Source organism: Epargyreus clarus, unplaced genomic scaffold (genome assembly GCF_041222505.1).
Source record: "Epargyreus clarus isolate Ecla_fem2 unplaced genomic scaffold, WU_Ecla_fem_2.2 ptg000034l, whole genome shotgun sequence".
Classification (NCBI taxonomy): domain Eukaryota; kingdom Metazoa; phylum Arthropoda; class Insecta; order Lepidoptera; family Hesperiidae; genus Epargyreus; species Epargyreus clarus.
In genome coordinates, this window is record NW_027332239.1 from 5624264 (window position 1) to 5650026 (window position 25763).

At 35.4% G+C, this 25763-nt stretch overlaps 2 protein-coding genes across 2 annotated transcripts in view; one reads left to right on the top strand and one right to left on the bottom strand.

The window, feature by feature from the left end:
• Positions 1 to 355: 355 nt before the first annotated feature.
• RIOK1 (RIO kinase 1) lies at positions 356 to 3444 on the top strand. The gene is made up of 4 exons (XM_073091630.1): positions 356 to 555; positions 1052 to 2194; positions 2556 to 2745; positions 3241 to 3444. Exons 1-4 carry the CDS (start codon positions 487 to 489, stop codon positions 3396 to 3398), a joined length of 1560 nt encoding a protein of 519 aa, XP_072947731.1. The 5' UTR covers positions 356 to 486; the 3' UTR covers positions 3399 to 3444.
• A 673-nt stretch (positions 3445 to 4117) lies between these two features.
• LOC140756189 (ATP-binding cassette sub-family G member 1) overlaps positions 4118 to 25763 on the bottom strand; it is a 71895-nt gene continuing 50249 nt past the window's right edge. The window contains exons 3-10 of the mRNA XM_073091629.1: positions 23300 to 23420; positions 22472 to 22729; positions 21320 to 21506; positions 13893 to 14007; positions 10274 to 10651; positions 9733 to 9897; positions 9050 to 9306; positions 4118 to 7674 (exon numbers count right to left, since the gene is read on the bottom strand). Of these exons, the coding sequence (XP_072947730.1) occupies positions 7333 to 7674; positions 9050 to 9306; positions 9733 to 9897; positions 10274 to 10651; positions 13893 to 14007; positions 21320 to 21506; positions 22472 to 22729; positions 23300 to 23420 (1823 nt within the window). The 3' untranslated portion in view covers positions 4118 to 7332. The remainder of the gene's footprint in view (positions 7675 to 9049; positions 9307 to 9732; positions 9898 to 10273; positions 10652 to 13892; positions 14008 to 21319; positions 21507 to 22471; positions 22730 to 23299; positions 23421 to 25763) is intronic.

Here is a 25763-nt window from a genome sequence, read left to right on the forward strand (position 1 = left end):
ATATCACTTATTTATTCACAGGTTTCCTATATTACGGCTCTAAACAAGTTACCTTTTAAAAATATTTTAAAAAATAAGATTGTACGTTTAAAGACGGAACGAACATACATTTTCCTCACGATTTAATTATTTTAATTATAAAACCTACTTAATGTTTATAAACATTTGAAAATAACATAATTTGAATTTGAGTTCCCATCATTTTTCATATTAAATAATAATTATATAATTTAGAACCTTAGAGCATAATACTAATAACCGGCTTTCTGTTAAAAAAGTAAAATCCCTTTGACATTTCGACGTCAAGATAACGTTGACCGTCACTTCAACAATTTGAAATTGACTTTGTCAAAAGTCAAAATAACCAAATAAAAATTGAATGCGTGTACTACTGTACTGCATGGTGTTATTTGTATTTATAAATAATTATTGCTTATAAGTATTATAAGGATTATAAAAACCATCTTGTACGCACTAAACGTTACAATGTCAGGCTCTGATGGACAATTCAGTGATTATGAAGAGGATTTATCTGTTAAAGTTAAATCCGTAAGGGTTAGTATGTCAATCATTCAATCATTATTTTTTATAATTTTGGAAAATATTTACCTATTATGTGAATACTTTCTGTCTGGTTGTATTATCACTTATACTAAAAGGTAAAGGTTTCAAATGTATGAAAGATAGTAAGCATGATCTAACCTCCAAAATATTGGACACAACATTAGCTCTGTACTGTAACAAAATATATATACCTATGTTATACAATGATTATTGTATAAACAAGGCTTTATACAAATGTACATGTCTTTAATACACTATGGTTAATTTGTATTGTTTTAATAAAAATATTATGTATTTTTATTATATAGCAAGCTATATAAATACAAGTATTTAGAGAGCATGCTCTTTAACTGCCTATTGGGTAGTATATATGATTTGCATAGCGCAGTAATCACCATCGGCCCTATATGCAAAGTATCCTAACTAGGCATCTCAAATTATATCATCTAGACATCTCTAATTATAATTAGAACATGTTTTGTTTCAGTTTGCAGAAAATCCAGAAATAAAAACCCTCAGTAGTGATGACATTGATTCAGATGACTACTTTTACGACTCGGATGATCCTACACAAGGATCAAAGAAAAAAGAAAATGTTAATGCTCAGGTGCCATCTAGCAAAATATCCACATACCAGCCTACTGAGAAGCTTTTTAAAAAGTACATTAACAAAATAAATGTTGATAAATATGAGCCTGCCATGACAGACAGGGCTCAGAAATTTATGGACTTGAATGATCGGAAAGTTGCTAATGAAAGAATAAGATTTAAGGATAAACATGACCGAGCTACTGCTGAACAGGTCATGGATCCTCGCACTAAAATGATACTCTTCAAACTACTGAACCGTGGAGTCATTAATGAAATAAATGGTTGTATATCCACTGGCAAGGAAGCGAATGTGTATCACGCTACCTCTAAAGATGGAAGAGATTTCGCTGTGAAGATTTTCAAAACCTCAATCCTAGTTTTTAAGGACAGAGACAAGTATGTATCTGGAGAATACAGGTTCAGGAATGGTTACTGCAGGTCAAATCCCCGTAAAATGGTCAGGACGTGGGCTGAGAAGGAAATGAGGAACCTTGTAAGAATGTACAATGCTGGGCTTAATGTTCCTGAGCCTATTATTCTGAGGAGCCATGTTTTGGTTATGACATTCATGGGTGAGAATGGTTGGCCATCCCCGAAACTGAAAGATGTGGAGATATCCCAATCGACAGCACGCTCGTTGTATCGGGATTGCATAACAATGATGTGGAAGATTTTTAACGTATGCAAACTAGTTCACGCTGATTTATCAGAGTTCAATCTTCTGTACCATAATGGAAATGTGGTTGTTATTGATGTGTCACAATCCGTTGAGCACGACCACCCACACGCTTTTGAATTCTTAAGGAAAGATTGTACGAATATATCTGATTTCTTCCGGAAAAAAGGTGTTGCGACATTGACGGTGAAAGAACTTTTTGATTTCATAACAGATGCAACCATAAATGAAAGTAATCTTGAGGATTGTTTGGAGAAACTGTCTGAGAAGGCCGCTTCCAGGAATTTTGAAGAAATGTCAGCTCAGGAACAAATCGAAGAAGAAGCATTCAAAAACATTTATATTCCAAAAAGGCTCACTGAGGTAAGATTTAAAAGAATTTTCTAGTTATTCCTCTATTGTTATACTACTGCCAGCGTAATCTGTGTCAAAGATTCATAATTTCTACATACTAACTTTATAATTATAGAACCTCTGCCTTATTTGGGGCCTATAAACAACTGTGATAACTTAAAAGTAGACAAATTATAGTCATTAATAAAATAACCCTTAGGTAACCTTTTCTTGCCAACCAGACGTTTTTGTTTCGTTGCTATTGAAGACCTCTAGTGGCATCAACAAGAAATCCTCAAATCTTCAGAAATGATGATAATCACCTGTCAACAGACACTATTATACTCAAACTATAACATGATATTAATCTTCTTTGTCCTCTAAATTTTAGGTAATAAATTATGAACGAGATATAACTAAAGCAAAGAAAGGTGAAACCGATGACTTGGCTTACAAGAAAATTGCCGGTTTCAATGAAAACCTGACTGGCACCGCAGATAAACCAGATATCTTACAAGAGGATAATCTATCTGGCAGTAGCTCTGAAGGCAGCTCTGGTGATGAGAATGATGATGATGGACGTAAGTATTATTATCAAGTAAAAAATTTAAGTACCTTCATGCATCTAGTATCCAAAATCTAAGTAATTACGTTCGAGCATTACATTTTGAAAGGTGGACCAGAGGCATACCACTGCCAGCCACATCTATTTCTGGTGTGAAACAGTTCTTGCGTTTTATTCGAAGGTGCCTCCTGCCTAACATATGAGTCAACTATTGTAGGTGTCAATATGACAGCCCATCTGTGATCAATTTTAGGTAGAATCACTATGCCTATGGGTGGCCGTGATCTTGTACCAGGTTGACTGCATGCATGTTTGATAGAAAAAATGTTTAGAAATGAGAAATTTAGTATATTTTTTGTTTGAATAATAATAAATCAAAAATGCTTATATGTTTAAATGTTACATTTAAAATCATTTCTATAACTTATAAAATTTTATCCTGAGTAACTAAGTATTTATTTGAATTTAAACCACCAGAACAAAATATGAACATGATTGTGAATTTTTCCAGAAACTAAATTCAAGAACTCTAGCCGACCACGAGATGAATCTCCGAACAGTAAGAAGGCGCGGAAGAAGGCTGTCAAGGAGGAAAAAGCAGAAAAGAGGAAAACTAAAACTAAGAAACATATAAAGAAGAGACGAGACAAAGGTTCCGCAAAGAAATAAATATATTAAAGATATGATTTTAAAATATAAAGATTATACTCTATTATCTACTTAGTTTTAGTACTTTTGTAAGAACTGAGATTAGATAAGATTAGAGTCCTACCTAAGGGGCACAAACGCCATTTTTACCCCCGAGAGCTAACTTGGAACACCTTGGATAAGTATGTCCCTCTTACCACTTCCCTTCAACTGGAACACAGCACTGCTGTTATTCGGCATAAATAGTTGTGACCTTCACAATAAATTTGGATAATCTGGTTGAATAGGCAAGTTAAAAGTCAATATAATATTTTCAATTTAAATATGTAGCTATTGTCTTATATTTTATTTTTCCTGCGTTTCGATATTTTAGAACCTAGTAAGCAGACTTAGTACAGGAGTGTCAGTGGCAGACTAAGTTCCGGGCGGAAAGTTGAGGGCTTCTAAACAGTCTATGTAGTTGATCTAATTTAATAAGCTTATATAACAAGACATTTGGGGGTCCCAAAGGACCAGAGATCATAGGCCGCCCTACCGCTCTTGCCGCCCCTCTTGGTCCGCCAGAGACCTCCCTTTGTTTTAGCCTATCCCTTAAATCAGTAAACATAATTTGTAGGATCCTTTGAAGATTTATTATTACTATATTATATGTTCCTAAAGAATTAGTGGTTTTAAGAAACAGAGAAGTTTATACAACTTTTATTTACTATTTTATGAAAACTCAAGAATAAATAAAACAATTTACTTGCATTCATCTTACTATATTTTTTCATTACAAAAATATAAAAAGTCAGTTTTACAATATTTGTCTTAATTAATATCCCTTTACGAATTATCACCACGTTCTTAGGACAAGGATTACTTTGTCAGGAACAGACTAATAACCCCTATTTCCACGTCATATCACTTGTACCCCTAGATCCCCAAAGTTATAGAGATGTTATATTAGGGTTATTTTTACGTAATCCTATTATTGAATATATTAGCTATCGTATATTATGATACCATAACTATTATAGGATATTAGTCACATATTAGTGAACCGATCACTATTAGCTACTCAATGTAATATTGATACCTGCGTAGGTAATATTATCTACAATAATTAATATGAAATACAAGATCTCGAGAATATGCACGATATTAATCACGTAGGTATGCCTATTACAGAAGTAAAGCGGTGAAGGTGATTAAATTTTCCTTTATGCTTCAACAGGCTTAGTTGTTTTCAGGGGCAAGTATGCCGTTTCGAACGCTTGTAGGGAGTTTCCATACTGGTCCATATTTTTACTGTGGCCGCTCAGCGAGTGAATGAGAGGAGATGACCGCGGCCGGCAAATCATATTGTCATAACGAGGCGACTCGCCTGCTCGCCTCGCTATTACGCGTCACTATTATTTGACTAATACCTGGTAACCTATTACGCTATATTCGCCTATCCTAATATGAATATACATGATACCTGTACCTGTTACTAATATATTAGCCACACCTCTAAAAGTTAATTGATTCAAGTTGAAATAGTATATATTTACCTATTTCAACTTGAATCAAATAGTACCTATTTATTCAAATTGATATAGTGACTGAAAAAGAGAATTTGTGAAACACACTTACAGAATTGTGTATTGAAATTTTTGAAAAATAAATACAACCAAACATAGAAACTCCTCTTTTTTCGAAGTCTGTAAAATTAGGGGACATTACTGATATCTACCATGTGTAAAATTTCAAGTTTTTATTGTTCCAAAATTTTGAATTAATATAATTTACCGTGGATATTATCACTGTCGATCAGCATTATTATTATTATATTAACGTTATATGTTCCCTGTCCTGTAACAATAATTGGCTTAAGATAAACTTTACAATAATTGAGACTACTGCAAATTATAACGCGAGTTACCTACAGAGATTATGTTCCACTTAAATAAAACTTATGTAGATAATAAACGAACTTCATAAATTAAATACTACCTGTTTAAGTCACTTAATTACTACATAAGATTCAGATTTAAGTATATAAGAACTATTTTGTGATAATTATTAATGATAAAATAATCAATTTTCAAATGTTAACCAATATAGAGCCCGCGCCAAACTTATTGTCCGCCTCTGAGTCGCGTCGCAACGGCAAATTGTAGATATCAGTGGGACAGAGACAGTGTGGGACTTCCACGGCACCCTCCGCTACCTGCTCTCGCCCACGGGTACCTATATAGCTGCGTTAATGTGCCCTTACTTTACGGAGTAGTTGCTTGTAGTTGTGTTCTATCCCATTAGCTATCTGACTACACCAGTGTTGTCAGATGCACTGTAATTACAGTAGATTTACTTTAGTTTACAGCATTTACTGAATAATGTATTACAATTTTACAATGTATTTGACTGTATTAGACTAAAAACAGTGTATTTGACTTTATGATTTACTATATTTTTTGCCGATCTACTGTATTTTTTCATCGGTGCACTGTAATATTACAAATCTGACCTGGCAACACTGGACTACACCTGCGCGCAACAACTTCAGAGCACACTAGAAACTTGGCGCGTGCTATACCTACATTACCTTCTCTTATACAATCTAAAACTTCCTGTAAATCATAAGGGAATGTTATGTTACTCTAATTTTTATTAATTTAAAGCTACATACATACTGGGGTATATTTTTGGTTTTTTATTTATATAAACAAATTTAAAGTATGCAGTATTTGTCTTTACAATCAGACTAAATTTATCTAATTAACATACATTTAAAAGCCCTTAATTCAAATAATAAATAGTAGATTTTTCCTTTTACGTAATTTGTGAACTCAAACATATTTTAGTAAAACTTACGCCCAAAAATAAAATAATAATGAATAACAATTAGTATTATAAAAACTAAATTCGTTAAATTAAGTTTGACTTATTGTCGTGCAGGCAAGAATTCACTATTAAATAATTTTATATATAATGTCGATATGATTGAAATATCCATATTCTTTATATCATTTGTGAGTCATGTTTCTTTGGCTAAGAATATGATTTTGTAAATTTTGAACCAGATTTTTTAATACATTTTGAAATAGAATCTAAATAGGCTATCCAAAAATTTGACAAAACAGCGTACTACATAAAAATACGTTTGCACAAAAATTCGTTTTATTTAATATTTATTTTTGTATATTTTTTAAAAAAATGTATAACTGTATCAAAATAAGTCTTTATTACGAAAAAATTGGTATTTGTATATTAGACAAATATTAATTTGTGAAGAGTGAAGATAATTACTTGGCATTAAAATTCATTTATTTTGCAGCATATTAAGGTATTGCGTACTAACATTGTCTTGTATAAAGGCTCAACGATTTCAGACTTGTTTTAATACAGTGATGTCGATTCATTCCAAAAAATATCGGTTTTGGAATCGATTGAAAACAAAGTGTGAAGAATCGATCTACAAAAAATCGAAGACAGCGGAATATTTTTTGAAACGTTCCTCAATTCATTTTATTGCTGCTTTGTTATTTTTCGCACCAGGAAAGCTGTCAGAAAATCAGTCTTCTGTACCGTCCAAAAAAGAGCCAAAAAAGTAACCAGTTATGATGTAATTACAGCTGATAAAATTTTGAAATTTCTGGAATCTCCTATCGATTAGCTAGATCGATTCGATCAATATTTTAAGGCCAAAATAATCGATCTAAGACCGACATCCCTAATTTAAGGTTACAAACAACTAAACTTACCGAACTAAACATGATTTATTTTTTATTTTTTATTCTATGAAATCACATACACTTTGTAAATAGTATAAATGCGTTTAAGAACTTTTAAAACTATTGGTTCTGTACCTGACCGTTAAGCCAAGTGTATCTATATACCTTTACTATCAGCAACTAATGTCGCCTGACACTTAATTTGTACCACTGGCTTACATTGAAAATATCACATTGGAATAACCTAATTATTAAGCTCATGTCGCGAAGCGCCTTCTGAGATTTATATAGCAAACGGTCCTGAAAAACAATAGAATTCCGACCATAATAAGTATTTCTAGCCACACGGAGTTATTTTCGATATCCAAGTACTTGAGTAGAACGTCTGGTTTTGCGAAGTGGCAGTAGACATCGGTGCATTCTAGTGGTTTTCGCCCTAAGCCGAAGATGGTGAGGACCATGGCGACCACGCCACACCGGAGGAAGGACGTCTTCATGATGATGTTCATGATGAGCGGGATCCGGTGCGCGAAGTCGAAGCCGTAGATGGCCAGCCCGAGGAACGGGGCTATCACTGCTGGGCCTATCGCGCAGCCATTCTGGAAGAGTATTCATAAAACGTAATGTACCTATCATATGGATTATTAATTTGGTTCATGTCGTGGTAATCCATGTAGACATGACTATATATCTAATATTTTTGTATGACTATTTATGTTTATAAAAACATAACATTCTTTTAAAATATGACAGATCAAATGGGGACACAAACATACTACATACCTATAGCTATACATACACAAGTCGCTTGGTAAAAATATCCTGGGACAAGGGGCTAGTACTAAATTAGTATAAATATACGTAAAACTGAATTATATGGAGACATCGCGTTTAAAATATGAAAAAAATAATGATATATTTACATATTTCATATGCGATGTGGCCGTATATTTTTACACGCTTTTTATTAGCTTCACCTGTATGTTTGTTTGTATGTTTGTAACCGACTTCTTTGGGCGCGATTTTGACCCACTTTAAACGGCCAGATTTCGTTCAAACTTTGTAGATTTATTGAGGACCTATGAAAATACACGATTTTAATAATTTTGTACCATTGTCCTTATCAATATCCTCAGGATTAACGATTTTCGAGGCGAGAGAAAGCGCCTTATGGAGCGTTCAGGCAAAGTTACTAGATAGATTTTTAGCTTTGGAAAATAATAATATTATTTCCCTATAACTCAAATGTACTGAAACATATCTATAATGCCATCTTGTAGAATGATTTTTAGGATTCCGTACTCAAAGGATAAAACGAAACCCTCCGCTGTCTGTTCTTGAGTCACAGGGCTTTATCTCTTAAACCGTAATAGATAGACACTTGATTTTTTTACAAACGATGCATGATGGTGGTCGCTATAACAACAAATACTAAAAATAATAAAATAAATATAGTTTAAAAAACTAAAAAACACGCTTTTATGTTAAAATCAACTAAAAAGCAAAAAATAATCTTCAATCTAGGAATCAATTAAGGAACAGTAAATAGTATAATTGTGGAAAAAGTGTGGGGCGCTTTTCGAACCTGATAAATGGAGCACCCCACACTTTTTCCACAATGATACTATTTACTGTTCCTTAATTGATTCCTAGATTGAAGATTATTTTTTGCTTTTTAGTTGATTTTAACATAAAAGCGTGTTTTTTAGTTTTTTAAACTATATTTATTTTATTATATCACTTGCTTAAACGGACAAGGAAAACATCGTGAGGTAACCTGCATACTTGAGGGATTTATATAAAAATCTCAAAGGTATGTGAAGTCTACCAATACACACTTGGCCAGCGCGATGGACTATGGCCTAATCCATCTCATTCAGAGAGGAGAACGGTGCTCAGCAGTGAGACAGTATGATTATGTTGGTTGGTTGTTAGGTTGATGATGAGATGACTAACACATTACTATACACTTACCCTGACACTAAACATAGAGCCAATAGCCAAGCCAATGCCTTCAGACACGAGCGACACAACGTTCCCGATGAGACAGAACGCGATAAACCTGTCCACGGTGAAGGGTATGCCCACCATGAAGTACACGATGGAACAGAACAATATGTTCAGAGACACTTGCACTGGCAACTTCGACACTGTTAGAGCAGCGTAATACGGCGTCAGACTGTACCAACGGTTAAAATGCTCCTTTTTCACCAGTTTCACTTCTTGGGGATCTGAAAAATAATACATATTTTTCTTATATGAAATGAAATAGTAAATAAGCTTTTGAGAGGGCCCTATGAAAGACAATCAATTTCAATTTGGAACGGAACTCGATAAGGTCTACATCTCTATCTCTATCTCATCTATATCTCTGAAGATTGTACGCTGGGTACATTGATACACCCACAGACCTCGGGTACAAAACAAATACAGGTCTGGATACACCACTCGTTTTTACTAGTGGTGTATAAATGGCTGGGTAAGTATATGTGTCTTATCAAACTCATCAAAACAAGAAGCATTTAACGGTGTCATAAGGCGGAAATGAATTAACTTTAAATAAGGTATTTTAGTCAATGTTTTTATTTAAGATAGGTAGGTACATCACGAAGAAGGTATCGCACATTTTTTTATAACACACTATAAGGGGCACTTACATACAAGTACTGGAACCATGATTTGTGTATAAGCGAAGAATATGATGAGCCCCACACACATCTTCAAATGGTTGAACATCTGAGTGCCGTCGTTGGCCATGTTGAAGAAACAAATACCTATTAGCAAAGCGCACATGGCGTGGTGGATTGTTTGGATCCACAGAGCTGGAAAAGAAATTTTATTTAATTATTTACTTTATAATATGAAAGTGGTAGAACCCTTTGTGATTCGACTCCGGCGGCACCACCTTCACATCTATTTTGGCCTTTTAACAGCAGTGTTAAGCGCTGCTGAGTTAAAAGGGTGTGGTAAGGGAGACATACTTTTCTGAGGCGTTCTAACTTAGTCCTCAGTGGCAGCGGCGCATCTGTGGCCAACCTCAGGTAGGAATATCTAATCCTATCTGAGATTGATTATGAATGTCGATGGACGGCCTTAGCCACGTACCTCTAGCATCGCTAAGGTGATCCCCTTATTATCCCTATTACTATATTATTACTATCCCTATTACGAGTATTATTACTAAATTTAAATATTTACCTTGTCGATTCCTCGAAATCTGTACCAGCATTCGACATAAGAGGATACGGAACTGCTCAAAGTAGGTAGTGGGGTACCCACAACCACCTGAAGAGTTCTGAACCTTCATCCAAGTTAATGAATTGTCTTTAGAGATCTGGCTGGCCAACGAAACGGACGACTGGCTCCTTTCACACTTCACTTGGTACAAACAGTTCTCGTTGGATAGCACGATTTCTCGTTCTCCAAGCTCGTCTTCGATTTGGTATGTGATTTTGAGTGGCATGCTGTTTACTGGCTCGTTTGAGCTGTCGAGTTTAGTGGATTTGTACAGCTTGCCGTTGAGCACGTTCTCGCAAAGCAAGCTTATGTTGTCCGGGTTCTCGGTGACTTCGATAACTGAAACAATGTGAATAGTATTAATGACTAAAGTATTAAGTATAAAAATTACTTTGCGTTATATTATATTGCGTTATTTACATATTAACAAAATGATAACCAGTTATTTAGTTATATGGAATTATTGAAGAAAAGCCTGAACTAATTTTAAGAGCACTTTCCCGTATCGATAAAGTATTTATTTTATTGAAATAGGCTACTTTATTATTGCCTAAAATATGACATAACTTGCAAAGTGTAGCCGGATGATGTATTTTGTGCAATTTTAAATTAAGGACCAAATTAAAATTCCAAATCAATATTTACCAGGATATATGTTTATAGTTTTAGCATAAGTAATCTATCTATATATATAAAAATCATATGCTGTTCGTTAGTCTTGCTAAAACTCGAGAACGGCTGGACTAATTTTAGTTTAGAATAATTTGTGGAAGTCCAGGGAAGGTTTAAAAGGTGAGTAAATATGAAATATATTTCATAAACAGATTCTGAGCCGGTACAAAGTTTACCGGGTGAGCTAGTAATAAATAAATATTTAAAATAGGTTCTTCCATTTGGAATGTTTAAAATAAATAATAACATAATATTATTTCATGAATTACTCATAAGTTTTAAATAAAAAACTTCATTATAAAACATAAATAAGGAAGTTAGACTAATCTGTCGATATCATTTACCCTGTCCTTTCAAAATGATTTTAAAGTTAATCATACATGAATGCCCATTATTAATATTCAATACCTACCAAAGATGGAAATATGACAATTTTTTGTATACTTATTGCAGAAATTGACAAATTTCGATCTTTATTCGGCAAAATTTGGTTAGATTAAGTATTGATAGCGGGCATTATTGCAGTCGAGTTTTATGTCGTAATATATTGATTGCACAATTAAAACGCAAAGATTAAATAAACTCTTTGATAAAACCTTGAACCCTGCAGTGAAACCTTACAATAGCAATTGCAAAGCCGTACAATACAATGCTATCCCTATCGCGGTCAAGATATCTTGCGTAGGTAGATGCTGGTAACTTTGTTCATCAATATAAATACAATACATTGAAATGGTTATCTGACCTCATAATACGTGATATTATTTGAAATGATTAACTTAATGTTAAATGGAAAACAGCTGAACCGATCACTTCGTTCTGTTCTGTTTAATTTTACTAAAAATCTTTTATGAATACATTTCTTGCAAATATTTGAAGAAACATGTTTTTTACGAAAAAGCTAATATAAGTAAGTGCTTACTTTTGGTAGGAATTTATTATATTTTTTGTGTGGGTGTGGCGTTTTTTATTTATTTTTCTTTTTTATTTATTACCTGTCCACCAATTTTCAAATTTTAAATTCAAAAGAAAAATAAGGATCTGACATAAAATATTTCTCTTCCACTAAAGATGACTTGAAATCTATGGACTACCCTTCTTTCTCAGGGTTTGAACACTTCGTATTATCCGTTCACTAATCTAACCATAAAAACAAATTTATGTTCGCATAAAATATTAAACGTTTAAGTATTTAGTGTCAATAAGAACCTTATTCCCAGCCTCTTAACAATACCAAAGCAAAGAAATAAAATCCAAAGAACGTATTTATGTTTGACTAACACTTAAAAATTAAGTAAGTAATGAGTTTGCTAATGTTCCCACAGCAATCAGCAATGTACACTACCTACTAATATTTGCGCGAATGTTTTGCAACCGAGAACTGGTGTTTGTTTGTTTAAAATTAGGTACCTCATCACATATTATGAAGCTTTGCAAATCAAAACACAATTTTAGGAAGTATTAAAATATTATTAAATATAAATACGAATAAGTCGAAGTGTGCTAGTTGATTTGCTTTTAAAAATAGCAATCATCTTTTTGTCAACTATTTACCCTTATATCGCGTAGAGTCGTTCCTAGTATATCTATGAGCGTAGTTAGTTATTATCAGTATAACAATCAAGTTTACTGCATCCACTGCATTGTTCTTCTTTGGAGCTTCAATCTTATAATACTATGAATGAAATAAACTTTTATCGAAAGCTTATCAAGTAAGATATTACCTAATATTCGTGGCGTGGCAGCTTATGGGTCTAGTGAGGTGGAATTTTACTCATATTATACCTACGTCTTGACAATCTACGTGGATATGGTTTATGGACAAGCGGGCTAAAGATAGAAGAAAGTGTAGAGACATTCATGGTCATTAGGGACGCACCGCGATATGCGTTGAAATGTAATAGCGAAGCGAGCCGGTCGGAACTTTAATCCAGCTTTCCTCGCCGAAACGCTTTCTATTCGTTGTAACAGTGAGAATTCACAGCGATTTTCTTCGGCTCCAAGCGCGGACCAAAACGGCTGTTTCATTTTAAAACTTACGACACCGCAGTTTTGTGCGGTTACGTACCGTAGCCGCCGCGGTTACGGCGGCGCCCACCAACTTAGCGGAACACGATCGTAAGTATGACGGAAAGAGATTGATATAAATGTGTCTAAAGCACACCGTTGCAGTGAAAATACCAGACAGCCGCAGACATATTTTTACGAGAAGTAAAACGCTCCGTGAATACCTACTCACCGTAACGCTATGATTATGATTAAAATTTATAAGTTTTTAAAGAATATGTTGTATAATATAAAATAGTGGCAAACACTAATTTTAAGTGGATTAAAACATTACACATATGATAGGTAGGTATTACATTACACCTTTTTTAATGCTTTAGCAGAATGCATATGTAACAATGCCAACTTTGTATCTATATGATAATTTAGTTTCAAAGTAACAAGCTTAACGCGTGTGACCTATGATAAGAATCCAATACATGATAATTATGTTACACCTTCCAGTGTACATATCTATTATTATCAAGTATAATTAAATGCTAAAAGTACAAAAATTTAAAACATTGTGTTATATAAAGGCAATGTTACATTGGCACAGAAAATAATTATTTATAATTAACTAGGAGGGACCGCGGCTTCGTCCGCGTTTTAAAAAAAACATACTAAAGACACATATAACTGAACATTTGTACCTTCATTGAAATAACAGTGGCGCCAGAAACCTTCGTGGGCTCAGGCACAACAACTATGGTAAAGATTATCACATGATCAAATGCATAGTTTACGATTCTATAAAGGACATACTGACAAAGATTTGTTTATAGATATAGCCTACCAGTACCTACAACATTGTCATAATATGCAGTTAATTAATATAATAGGTTAACAAAGAGCTGCTTACTGAAATCAGCGGGGTTGTGGTGTCTTGGGCACGGCAGCCCAACACTTCGTAGGTGAGGCACCATCGCCTCGGTATCGCCCTGGTATATACAGAGCCCGTCAGCTATTACATACACCTGAAATCAATAAATATTCTACAATGTATACCAACAAAAAAACAAAATCGGAATATGTTCATTGGGCCCGTCGCGGTCCTCTACGGTTCGGTTTGCACGGTCGTTTATGCCGCGTACGTGCAGAATGTAAAATAAACTTCTTCCTGAGGTATTCCCTCAGGGCTATGGCATGGGCATATGGGCATATCAATATACCCGCGTGGCGGAGCGGTCACAATATCGGTCTGACGCGCAGAGGGTCCCAGGTTCGATCCCCGGCCAGACAGAAATCTGAATGATAAATTTAGATTTCTGTTTCTGGGTCTGGGTGTTTGTGTATTTGTCTCTGTGTGTGTCCATGACACCCACGACACAGGGCATCCTAGTGTGGGACTGGGGGTGTAGAAAGTGTGTTAATATCATTATAATATTTTGTCCATTACATAACCATTATTTTCTTATTACCTACTAAAAACTGGGTCCAAAGTATCGAAAATCGTTTCACAAGTACTTGTGTTTACGATTTACATAAATAATCGATAAAATAAAGGCACTCATAGTATACAATGAAAAACAATGTATAATACAACTATTAATATTAATACCTTAATAAATAATTCTACACACTCATTTAAATCGCTAAAATAAATCAATGTTTTAAATCTACACCTGTTACTCTTATTTAAATATTATAGAATACATTAGGTATTTAATACCTATATATTTAGATATATTATTTTTAGGCTTCCGTACCCAAAGGGTAAAAACGGAACCCTACCCTACCCTACCCTAAGACTTCGCTGTCTGTCCGTCTGTTACAGTGGTCTATCTCTGTAACCGTAATAGATAGACACTTTTTACAGAAGATGTGTAACGATGGCCGCTATAACAGCAAATACAAAAAATAAAATAAAGTTGAATATTAAAGGGGTCTCAATACAACAAAGCAGTATTTTTCGGCATTTTTCTCTCAAACCCTAACTAGTAGGACAGTTGAATTTTTACAATCCTTTTACTAATATAACTGCTATTATAATAAATACAAAAGATAACAATAAAACAGATTTTAATATGGTTATGTTATAAAAAAAGTAAAATATTATGAACGTTTGGTGGTTCGACTCGTACTTGGCGAATTATTTTTATTTTCTCGCTACTTAAAGAATAAGCAACATTCCTTTGAGAACAATTACTGGAGCTATCAGGCATATAGGTTTTCTTGAGAAAATTGAGAACGTTTCTGAATAATTTCGAGAACTATGATACATACTTATAGATATCCTTGTGATCTTTAACTTTGAGAACAATTTCATGAACTCTTAGATGTAGGTTTCATTATACAATCTTTCTTTGCCTTTCAAGCATGAGTAATAGTTCTGATGACTCCAAAATTCGTCGAAGTGTCAAAGTGAATAATACGAGATAGGTACTTTAGAAACCAAAAAAAATATGATCACGAACCTTAATCATTAAGGAAAACATGTGAGGAAAGCTATAATATGACATGCCTGAGAATTATATTAAAAAGTTATAGATAAAAACAAAATCTATTTATTAAATCTACTTATAAACAAAAAAAGATATAGAGTAACTGTTTTGTCTTACGTCCGTCATTAATAATGAATCTATCCAAAGTTTTGTCTGGTAGGCAAATATTGTCGAATACCTTCAGTAGGCATAAATGTTTGCTAAAGGAAGACATCTCGCCGCTCTAAGTGTAAACTGTATATTTGCAAGATGTTGTGAAAACTTCGATAGCGTGATTCAGAAACGTGTAGCATGTAACGTAGTGTATAAATTGATTATCAGTTAATAGCGGGCATTAAATTGTTTGTTTCAAGTAAATACCAGAAATCATGTAAACTTTCTGTCATAACTACAAATAACTACACTGGTTGTTTTAGGTCGGAATGCGGTAATATGCGGATTAATGACGCACTTTCGGCAGCGGCTTCCTACTGAATAAGGGAAGGACAAATATTTAATCCATAATAACAATACTACTATGAAATGTTTTTAATTTTAAATTTAATTAAACCAAAAGGCTTCGAAACCCAAAAAGTTTCCACAAAATTTATTAATTAGTCTCGATAAAATTTTTATTGCAATATAAGTCTTGTACCTTCGTCAAAATGAAATGGAACGAGATGCTTCATTGTTGAGCTTCATGTCAAACTATTACTGTCCCATTTCTGGGTAATGCTGGGCACGGGTCTACTTTAAGGGTATAAGGTATTATGTTCGCTTTCTACTGTCAATATTTATTATCCTGTCATTTGCTTCATGTGTTTGTGTTTATTTCTCTTTTTGTTGTTTGTGTACTATATTAACTATACTATGTTTTATATTCCTTCCCTAACTTGATACACGCTTCCTACTTTCTTCACTACCCTCCTTACCTTTTCCATGCATAGGTTGTCTGGAAGAGATCGCTGCTTAGCGATAAGGCCGCCTATTGCATACAATTAACTAATATAATTGTGTACTATTGTTATGTTCTATTGAAGTGTGCAATAAAGAATCTATCTATCTATCTATAAGCCATAGTTCACCTCACTGGCCAAGTGCGAATTTGTAAAGTTAGCGAAAAAAGTTAAAGAAGTCACAGTGGTTTACGGAAAGTTCCGATGTTTTCCTTCACCGTTATAGCAAGTATTAAATAATTTTAATACGCATTAACTACTTATTCGATACGCACCTCGAGGTACAACTTGACCTCATATACCACTGAACTACTAAAGCAAATTAAATAAGCAATTGTAAAAAAGAACATAAAGTATGTCAACTCCACGGATGGCATTCAGAACAATGGTACAAGTGGCTGAGGTAAATCACGAGGTGATTAAAGCTTGATTATCTTAATTATGTAAATGAACCGTGTTAGAATACAATGCTAGGCACGCTATCTGCCACGATCATCAGTGGTTTATTGCTAATACCAGCTACTATATTTTAAATTAAACTATCTATACATATAAATAAAATTGGAGTGTCTGTTTTTAATATTGAAATAACCGCTTTTTACTACATGCATATGAATATATATACGGTACATACACCAAAGTAATATTTTTTAAATTTTTTGTCTGTCTGTCTGTTTGTTCTGGCTATTCTCTGAAATGGCTGGACCAATTTTGACTTTTATTAGCAGGTAGCTGATGTAATAAGGAGTAACTTAGGCTACTTATATTTTAGAACTAGCTGTGTCCTGTTTCTTTTTAACGCGGGTGTAACCGCGGGGCACAGCTAGTCATAAATGAGTATTATGTACACAAAAGGAGTGATTGTCTTGTAGTTAAGGAACGCGTCCTCTTGATCGAGGGGTCCGAGGTTCAAATCCCAGACTTCCGATTTTTCAAAGTTACGTGCGTATTAGAAGTTATTCACTTGCTTAAACGGCGAAAGAAAACATCGTGAGGATACCTGCATACCTGAGAATTCTTAAAAACAAAAAAGTTCAAGGGTATGTGAAGTCTACCAATTCGCACTTGGCCAGCGTGGTGGACTATAGCATAATGTCGTCGTGTCTACGCCTCAACGTGACTACGCTGCAGCTGCCTCCCGCCAGCTACCCGGGAAGCGGAAGACAAGGCCAGAGAGGGAAAGTGGGAACCCCCACAATGAACCCCCTCGCAGTGTGGTGTCCAACCATGCGGCGGACAAGGATGGCTTTATTAAGGTGGTGCGTAAGAAGAAAAAGCCTCCTTGTCATAACCAATGTGGCACAGCACCGACGGGATCTAACCATCTCCTGCGTCCGTTCCTGTGTCGCACGTGTATGTCTCACGGCTCCACTACAGCACGAAGCCGTCTGACATAGTGGAGTATTTGGCGGTAAAACCCAAGTTCCGATTGGTGGTCGAAAAGTTGGAGGCGCGTAACGCGGTGAACTTTAGTTCATTTGTTGTACGCGTCCCAACTGAGCAATTGTCGACCTTCCTGAAGGAGGAGCTGTGGCCGAAGGGAGTTGTGTTCCGGAAGTTCCGTGGACGGAGAGGACCCCCGGAAGTCACCAGACTCGCGTCTCACGTCGCCGCAAATACGTGATTTAGTTATAAGTATATATTAGTATGTATGTTAGTCTGTAAGGTATATGTAATATGGACCTTGTTGTCTGAAATAAATGAATAAATAAAAAAAAAATAATAATCCTTCTCATTCTGAGAGGAGACACGTGCCCAGCAGTGGGACAGTAATGGGTTGATGATGATGATAATTTATAAAAAACTTTTTCAAAAAAATAATAACTATAATCATCGAAATTGTTGTCCATTGGAAGAGTTCCCAAAACACTGGCGACATTACCCCGCTGAATAGCAAATCTAATTCTCTCCTATTATATTATATAGAATTAAATAAACCTGAAGTATCTATCAGTAATTGTTAATAAGTCTTCGTCAACTCATTATTGTTCTATTGCTGGGCTCAAGTCTCCTCTCAAAGCCAGAAGAATGTGGTAGGTTTAAAGATGGTGAAAACCTCTGTGGTAAGACTGTGGCAGCACCACGGACACACCTATTTCTACCTAATTGGCGCAACTGTGGCCTTCAGGTATCTAATCTAGAGGTTGAAGGAAGGGTTTCCACCATTAAAGGAAGTGATAATACTCATAATTTCCAATAGGCATACAACTTTTGAGGCACATTCCCGGTATTCGAACTATCGTCCCACAACAATAGCTGTTGTGCTTTGCTATTACAAACAATACCTTTATTATTAATTTTATTACCTAAGTAATACATATATTCACATGTTTAATTAAAACGTGGCTTATTATTAGTAAAGGCGGAACTGAGAATAAATCGATACGAATAGGTGATAAAAACATCTTCATACATCAATTGCTAATCCAATTAATCTTATGCCGGCTATGAAATACCTAATGTAACATTGGATTGTAAGTACAACAACAATATTTCATTTATCAAAACGCAATTATAATAGATTGAAAGCAATGGAAATAGGGTGCCCAGACATTTGCCTTTAGCAGGATATTATTGGCTTTAATAATAGTATGCAGTCGGATTGTCACTGATATTGCGCCTAATATTGAAACTTCACAGAGCTGTCGATCGTCACTTTGTTTCCGTGATTCAACCTCAAATAAGACATAATAGTATAATGAAATCCTGAAGATTATGCATAAGGGGAGCAAGTAGACAATAAACACAGCCAAACAACTAAATTGGAATATAGTTCTTACCTCGGGCAAAGAATTAGCTTAGCTATTCAACGAGGTAATGTCGCCAGTATGTAAAATTTAAACACAATAAAAATTATGTCAATAACAAATATAAGTTGGAATCGTATAAATGTTATTTTTTTACCCCACCACTAACATAAGAGCGCTTCATACTGCTGTTCTAAGGTTAGGTAAGGGGTTGCCCGGTGGTGTCTCAAATGTCAAACGTATTAACAGATGACCATCTTAATATAGTTCACAATTAATTTAAATTAAAAACCTTAAATTTATTTGTTTTATGAAACTTAAATAATCAGCTATGTACAATTCCGGTTTCGATTTTTAACAGTCGAGCCTGGTAACCCTAGCCGTAAGTACAAATTAATATTGCAATTAAACACGCGTTGATGGGTATTCTGAATTATTGTATGGCAACACTTCACGACTGAATATATTTATAATTAATTTATGACTTCACGTTCTTAATTAAACACGACGAATCATGTTTACGATTTAAATAGAAGTATGGATTTCGTTTGATTTAAATACTAATTCTTGTTATAATAACAAACTGTACCTAACCATAAAACGTGCCTTGGTGCAAAAAATATATTTTCTTGAGTCAAGCTTATTATTATTATATATTATTATTATTTCTATTTGTCTTTATGTAAGATTGAAGTAGGAAGTGAGATTGCAGCCCACCTATTCAAACTACTGCCGCCTATGAACATCTGTAATCAGCAACAGATAGGATTAGATATTCTTACCTGAAGCCGACCACAGATGCGCCGCTACCCCTGAGGACTAAGCTGAAACGCCTCGGAAAGTATGTCTTTCTTACTATATCCTTCAAACCAGAACACAGCAGCGCTTCACACTGCTGTTACGCAGAAATAGGTGGAACAACAAAGGGTTCTACCACCTTCGAAATCGCGGTGGTACTTCTCCGATAGACCCATACTGAACTGACTTTACCACCGTTCTATCTAATGATGAGTGATTTCAAATAAACACTACTATCTGTATCCTATTACATGCGAGCTAAGGGAACTATGATTCATGAGGAACGATTCCATTAAAAGGACATTTTAATTCCGATCACGATTGAACCTATGTTAGAAGCACTGATTCACTAGGTTCGTGAGGAATCTAGACGATTACATATGCAGTCGAACCATGAATAGTGGTATCACCTTTGTACATAATGGAAATAATATCTTAGTGGTTGAAACCAACCAACAGGTTAACTGCATGGTCAGTCGCTAGTTCAATCTTATTAAAAAAAAAACACATTCATTTAAAATTCGTTAGGGTTTTACTAGAATCTGAACCTGAACCAACACAATCAGTTATAAATTAGTTTACGACCTGCGTGGCGGAGCAGTGACCAGTTTGACGCGCTAAGGGTTCCGGTTCGATCCCCGGCCAGACAAACATCAGAATGATTCATTTAGAACTGTTCTGGGTCTGGATGTTTGTATATTTGTTGCGGTAAATGTAAGCAATCGGTGATTATCTATAATTACCGGTAATTATAGATAATTACCAACGCACATGGTAAATGTAGTGATCTAACCTAACCAAAACCAAGCCGGTATGAAATTCTTTAGGATTGGTTAGATAGCATTTGATTCCGATGTTTGATTTCATTATTTACTACACTTACTAAAGGGGTATGGTAATTTTATATAATTGCCGGCAAATGTAATTAATTCGAAAGTTTTTACAACATTTACCACGAGCACTGGTAATTATGCATAGTTCCCGGTAATTATACATAATAACCGCACTATCCACATTTACCCTAATATATTCATCTTTGTGTGAGTCCATGCAGGGAATTCTAGTGTGGATCTGTGGTATAGAAAGCGTGGTAGAACCCTTAGTGGTTCGACTCCGGTGGCACCACCGCTGCACCTGTTTTTGCCTATTAACAGTAGTGTTAGGCGCTGCTGTGTTCTAGTTTGAGGGGTGTGGTTAGGGAGACATATTTTTTCGAGGCGTTCCAGCTTAGTCCTCAGGGGTAACGGCGCAGTTGAGGCCGACCTCAGGTTGGAATATCTAATCCTATCTGAGGTTGATCACTTACCATCAGGGGGATTACATGCTCATCTTTTACTCCTATATTATAAAAACGTCATTAGTTACCTGGTCAAACATTTCCAAAAGCGAAGCCGGCGGTTGGTGAATGGTGCAGACCACAGTCCTGCCCTGTCGCGCCAACTGCTTCAGCAACTTCACGCACTGGGCCGTCGTGACAGTGTCCAGACCGCTTGTTGGCTCGTCCAGGAAGAACACTGGCGGGTTGTTCACCAACTCCAGGGCTATAGATAACCTGTGCAAAGATTGGATATACATATATAATACTAGATATTACTTAAATGTTACCATTTTTGGATCAGTGTTTCTCAAAGTGGGCCATAACGCTCGTGACCGCTAGAAGCCTACAGGAAAGTGGTGAAGGGTTGAGATGGGAAAGAGTGTAAATAATCTCGAGGGGCTATAGTTGATTTCCGTGAACCAAATGTAGAGATCGAGAAAGATTTTTCAAGCCTTTGGGGTTAAAAAATTGTTACGTAAGATTCCATTTTGTTTTTCAAAATACATAGTATATTTTTTACAACCCCTTCGGGACCCTTAAGTAATCAATGAATGGCCCTAAGGGAAACCTACTTAGCCGTAGAAGACATATATTCTTAGTTACAAAAATAAATTAATACGGTAATAAAACGGATCAATAACATTTCCTTTACTATTTTGGAGCCCCAAAGTACACATTCAAGGCAATTTACCTCTTGTACGTATTAAAACGAATAGCGCATATAAACAATAGCTTGATTAAGTACAAAAAGCAATAATTCAATAGCATTTACAAATAAATAAAACGTTAACAATGCCTACGTACTCGTGGCTCACGTATTGGCTTATCGTAAGCAAGGAAACAATACTGAGATATTTATCAATTTATTTATATAAATAAAAGTTGAATAATTGAAGTATTTCAAAGGAATTGACTTTTCTGAGCTGATATTATGCTTACAGTTTGAAGAAGTTCTCTGAATTCAATGCTCCACTCTAGGATTCCCTGCATCGTGTATGCTACTGATACACACACACAGGCAAACGCACGTACGCACGCACACACACACGCACACACGCACAAAGATACGTATACAATATACATACATACACAGATCCAGGAACAGAAACCTACATTCATAATTTAGTCAGACAAATTAGACCGAGTCTTGTGACCGCTACGTGAAACTGATCGTTTGAAGCAGAAGCTTTCAAACTCACCTCTTCTTCTGTCCTCCTGACAGTTGATCAGTCTTCGTGTGCTGATGTTCGAGTAGTCCCAACTCCTGCAGGATCTCTTCTGAATGTGGCTCAGCGCCTTTCGGCAGTTTGAGGGTCGCTGCTACGTCCATCGCCTCGCGGACCGTGAGGAGCGGCTGGTGCAGGTCCTCCTGCGTGATGTAGCACGACTTCCTCTGGAACTGCTGCTCGTTGCGCACCTCGCCGTTCACCAGAAGCTCGCCAGTCACTCCAGCTGATCTGTTTCAAATTTAGCTGGTTTGATATTTTTATGAAATAGGATCAGCAGTAATACAAACTATATTATGCAAATCCGTGGGCATGGTTTAACGCCAAGTGAGATTGAAGTCCCCCTTCCTATTCCTTTGGTCACACATGAATCTAAATGAAGTGAACAGTGCCGGGAGGGAGACGGCTGATTTAATTTCATGCATTTTTCCGTGCTTGGATATAGTCCGCGTAAAACTGCTAGTCCGCTCTGAATATAGATATGAATCGCGTCGCCAAATTGTATAACTACACCTGAACAACTTCAGAGCGGACTAGCAGTTTGGCGCGGACTATACCACATTCTACTTTGAGAAACAAATTTCACTTAATAATACTCTTTGAACCTTGCCGGAGACCTGTTCGATAAACTTTTGAGTATAGATTGATCCCCACCTTATTCCTCTATGAACGAATATGGGAGTTGCTTGGTAAAATATACTTACTTCAATAATGAGAAAAGGCTCCAATAGTGGGGCGATTAAATAGCAGAGAAGGCAAACGTCACCTTCAATTATTTCTTTAAAAAATATATATCTTTACCTGTATCCAGAAATAGCGTTCAGTAGAGAGCTCTTTCCCGCACCCGAGGGCCCCATGATAGCTACCAGCTGACCCGATAGGAACCTGCCGTGGACTCCCTTCACGATGTCCCGGCGCGCTCCTAGAATAAGGAAATCAAATTTACCAAATGTGTCTACAATCGTATGATATTTAAAATTTAAAAGAGTATTATAAGTCATACTGCACTTTTAAATATCTATATATCTGATATCTTCTTAATTTTTTTAATAAAGTGTCACTGTGATAACTTAGGCAGTTATAGCATAGTGATTGATACGTGCTCTATCAGGGGTCCGAAGTTAAAACCTAGGCACCTTTTTTTACAAAATTATGTGCGTTTATTAAAAATTATCACTTACTAAAATGGTGAAGGAAAATGTGAGGAAACCTACATATCTGTGAGTCCTTAAACAAAATAGTTCTCGAATGTGTGTGAACTACCAATTTGCACTTGGATAGCGCTGTCGACTATAGTATAAAGAAAACCCTATATTCAACAGAACTATAGGTATATACAAAGTACATAATTGATAATTGGCTCGCACGTGGCATTTAAGTTAAAAATAAGTATATTTTTGTAACAATCAAACATGTTTTCGTTAAATTATGCAGGTAACTGGGCACATAAATTTTTTACATCATATAATTAATAATCCTTATTTCTATTTACAGATTATTCTGTTAATGACCAATAAACTTTAAAATGCAAATTATTAAACCCTCGAGAAGGTTGTAATTACTCATTTTGCTTCAAAATAACATTGTTAGTTCATATTACCATGTGCGGGTCGTCAATCTGGCATTAGGTTACTCGTAAAAACAGGTCCCAAAAAGAGCAAAATCTCATTTGGGTCTGATTGGATTATCGCAAATAATTATCTCAGCCCTTTTATTGCTCACAAGCTTCTCTCTACATTTTTTGCATTGTGAGGACGAGTTGTAGGTATTGTATGTATTCTATACCCGGGGACACTCACTTTAAATTCTATTTTATTTCATGAAAGAGCCATCAGTACATTTAGTTTGTCCCATACAAACGGTACCCATAGGTACCGTTTATATATGGTACCGTTTCAAATAGTTACCGTTGCACAGACAGACAGCACTCACAGAGAAATCATTGTAACCCTTTATGTACGGAACCCTAAAAACGGTACGTAGGTATCTTGAAGGTATAGTATACACCACTTCCTTGGATAACATTATTAGCACAGTCTATAACTCGTATGCATAGATTAGTAAAGATACTTCACCGCCTTGAAATTGAATGAAGCCACAAACGGCTTATTTTAGTAAGTTCTTTTTTTTAATTCTTAACAAATAAGAACATTTTTAGAGAAAATTTACGAATAAATAACTAATACTGGGTAATTTACGTAATAAATAAATAATTATTTCAAATATTTTAGGGAAATTTTAGCACGGAGACGTGGCAAAACTTTTTTACGCAACTATGTATTTCAATTCTCAAAACTGGGTACATTTTCTTGTTAGGAGTGAGTAATCTTTACTAATCTATGCTCGTACGACGGCAAATGGCTGACTAGTTATAGGGCAGGACATTGGCCTCTGGACCTTTATTATGCGAGGAACTTGATATCTATTTACATCGTTTAATACTTCGTGTAGTTTAATTATTTATACTCCTACTTTATAAACTAAATTAAAACTTTATTGAACCAAATAATATTTGTGTCTCTATGTTTGGAAGTGTTGTAACATTTTAAATGAAAAGTTGGTGGGTGAGGTGGTAGAACCCTGTGTGAATTGACTCCGGCGGCACCACCGCCACACCTATTTCTACCTAATAATAGCAGTGTTAAGTGCTGCTGTGTTCAGCTTTACAGGGCGTGGTAAGGGAGACTTACTTTTTCGAGGTATTCCAGTTCATCAGGTATAGCGACGCAACTATGGCCGACTTAAACTACGAAATAGAATAATTACAGTGGCTTACACAGGTGTCCATCGGCGGCAGTAGCAATTTACCATCAGGTAGACTGCATGCTTGTCTTTTACTCCTATATTATAAAAGAAACATTTGGTCATATTAAATGAATGAATTTCAACTCGATCATTAAAGTCGAGTTTGTTCCGATTAAGCACAGTAAATGCATTCTACTTCCAGGAACTAGCTTTGCAGTGCACAGGCCTTTAATGGCTTGGTATGGCGTACGACCACGACCGGTCCGCGGTAGATATCATCTTGATACGATGCAAGTGCATTGACTACCTTTACATGTACTTTGACAAAGACTTCACGATAAATAAGAGTGTATGTGTCTGTGCTGCTAAATTTACACACATGCTTTATGCACACATAGTCTACAATAAGGTCCGTTAATAGAAAAATTAAACTATCCAATGTTTTTACAAAGTTGGACATTAGACAATTCCTGTCTGCTAGAAATTGACAAAAAATATTAGATATTTAGTAAGCAAAAAC

Excerpts from the sequence above, each read along its gene's own strand:
- RIOK1 (XM_073091630.1), top strand. The coding sequence starts at position 487 with ATGTCAGGCTCTGATGGACAATTCAGTGATTATGAAGAGGATTTATCT. Across the intron at positions 556-1,051 it reads TTAAAGTTAAATCCGTAAGG|TTTGCAGAAAATCCAGAAAT; the intron begins GTTAGTATGTCA and ends GTTTTGTTTCAG. Across the intron at positions 2,746-3,240 it reads TGAGAATGATGATGATGGAC|AAACTAAATTCAAGAACTCT; the intron begins GTAAGTATTATT and ends GAATTTTTCCAG.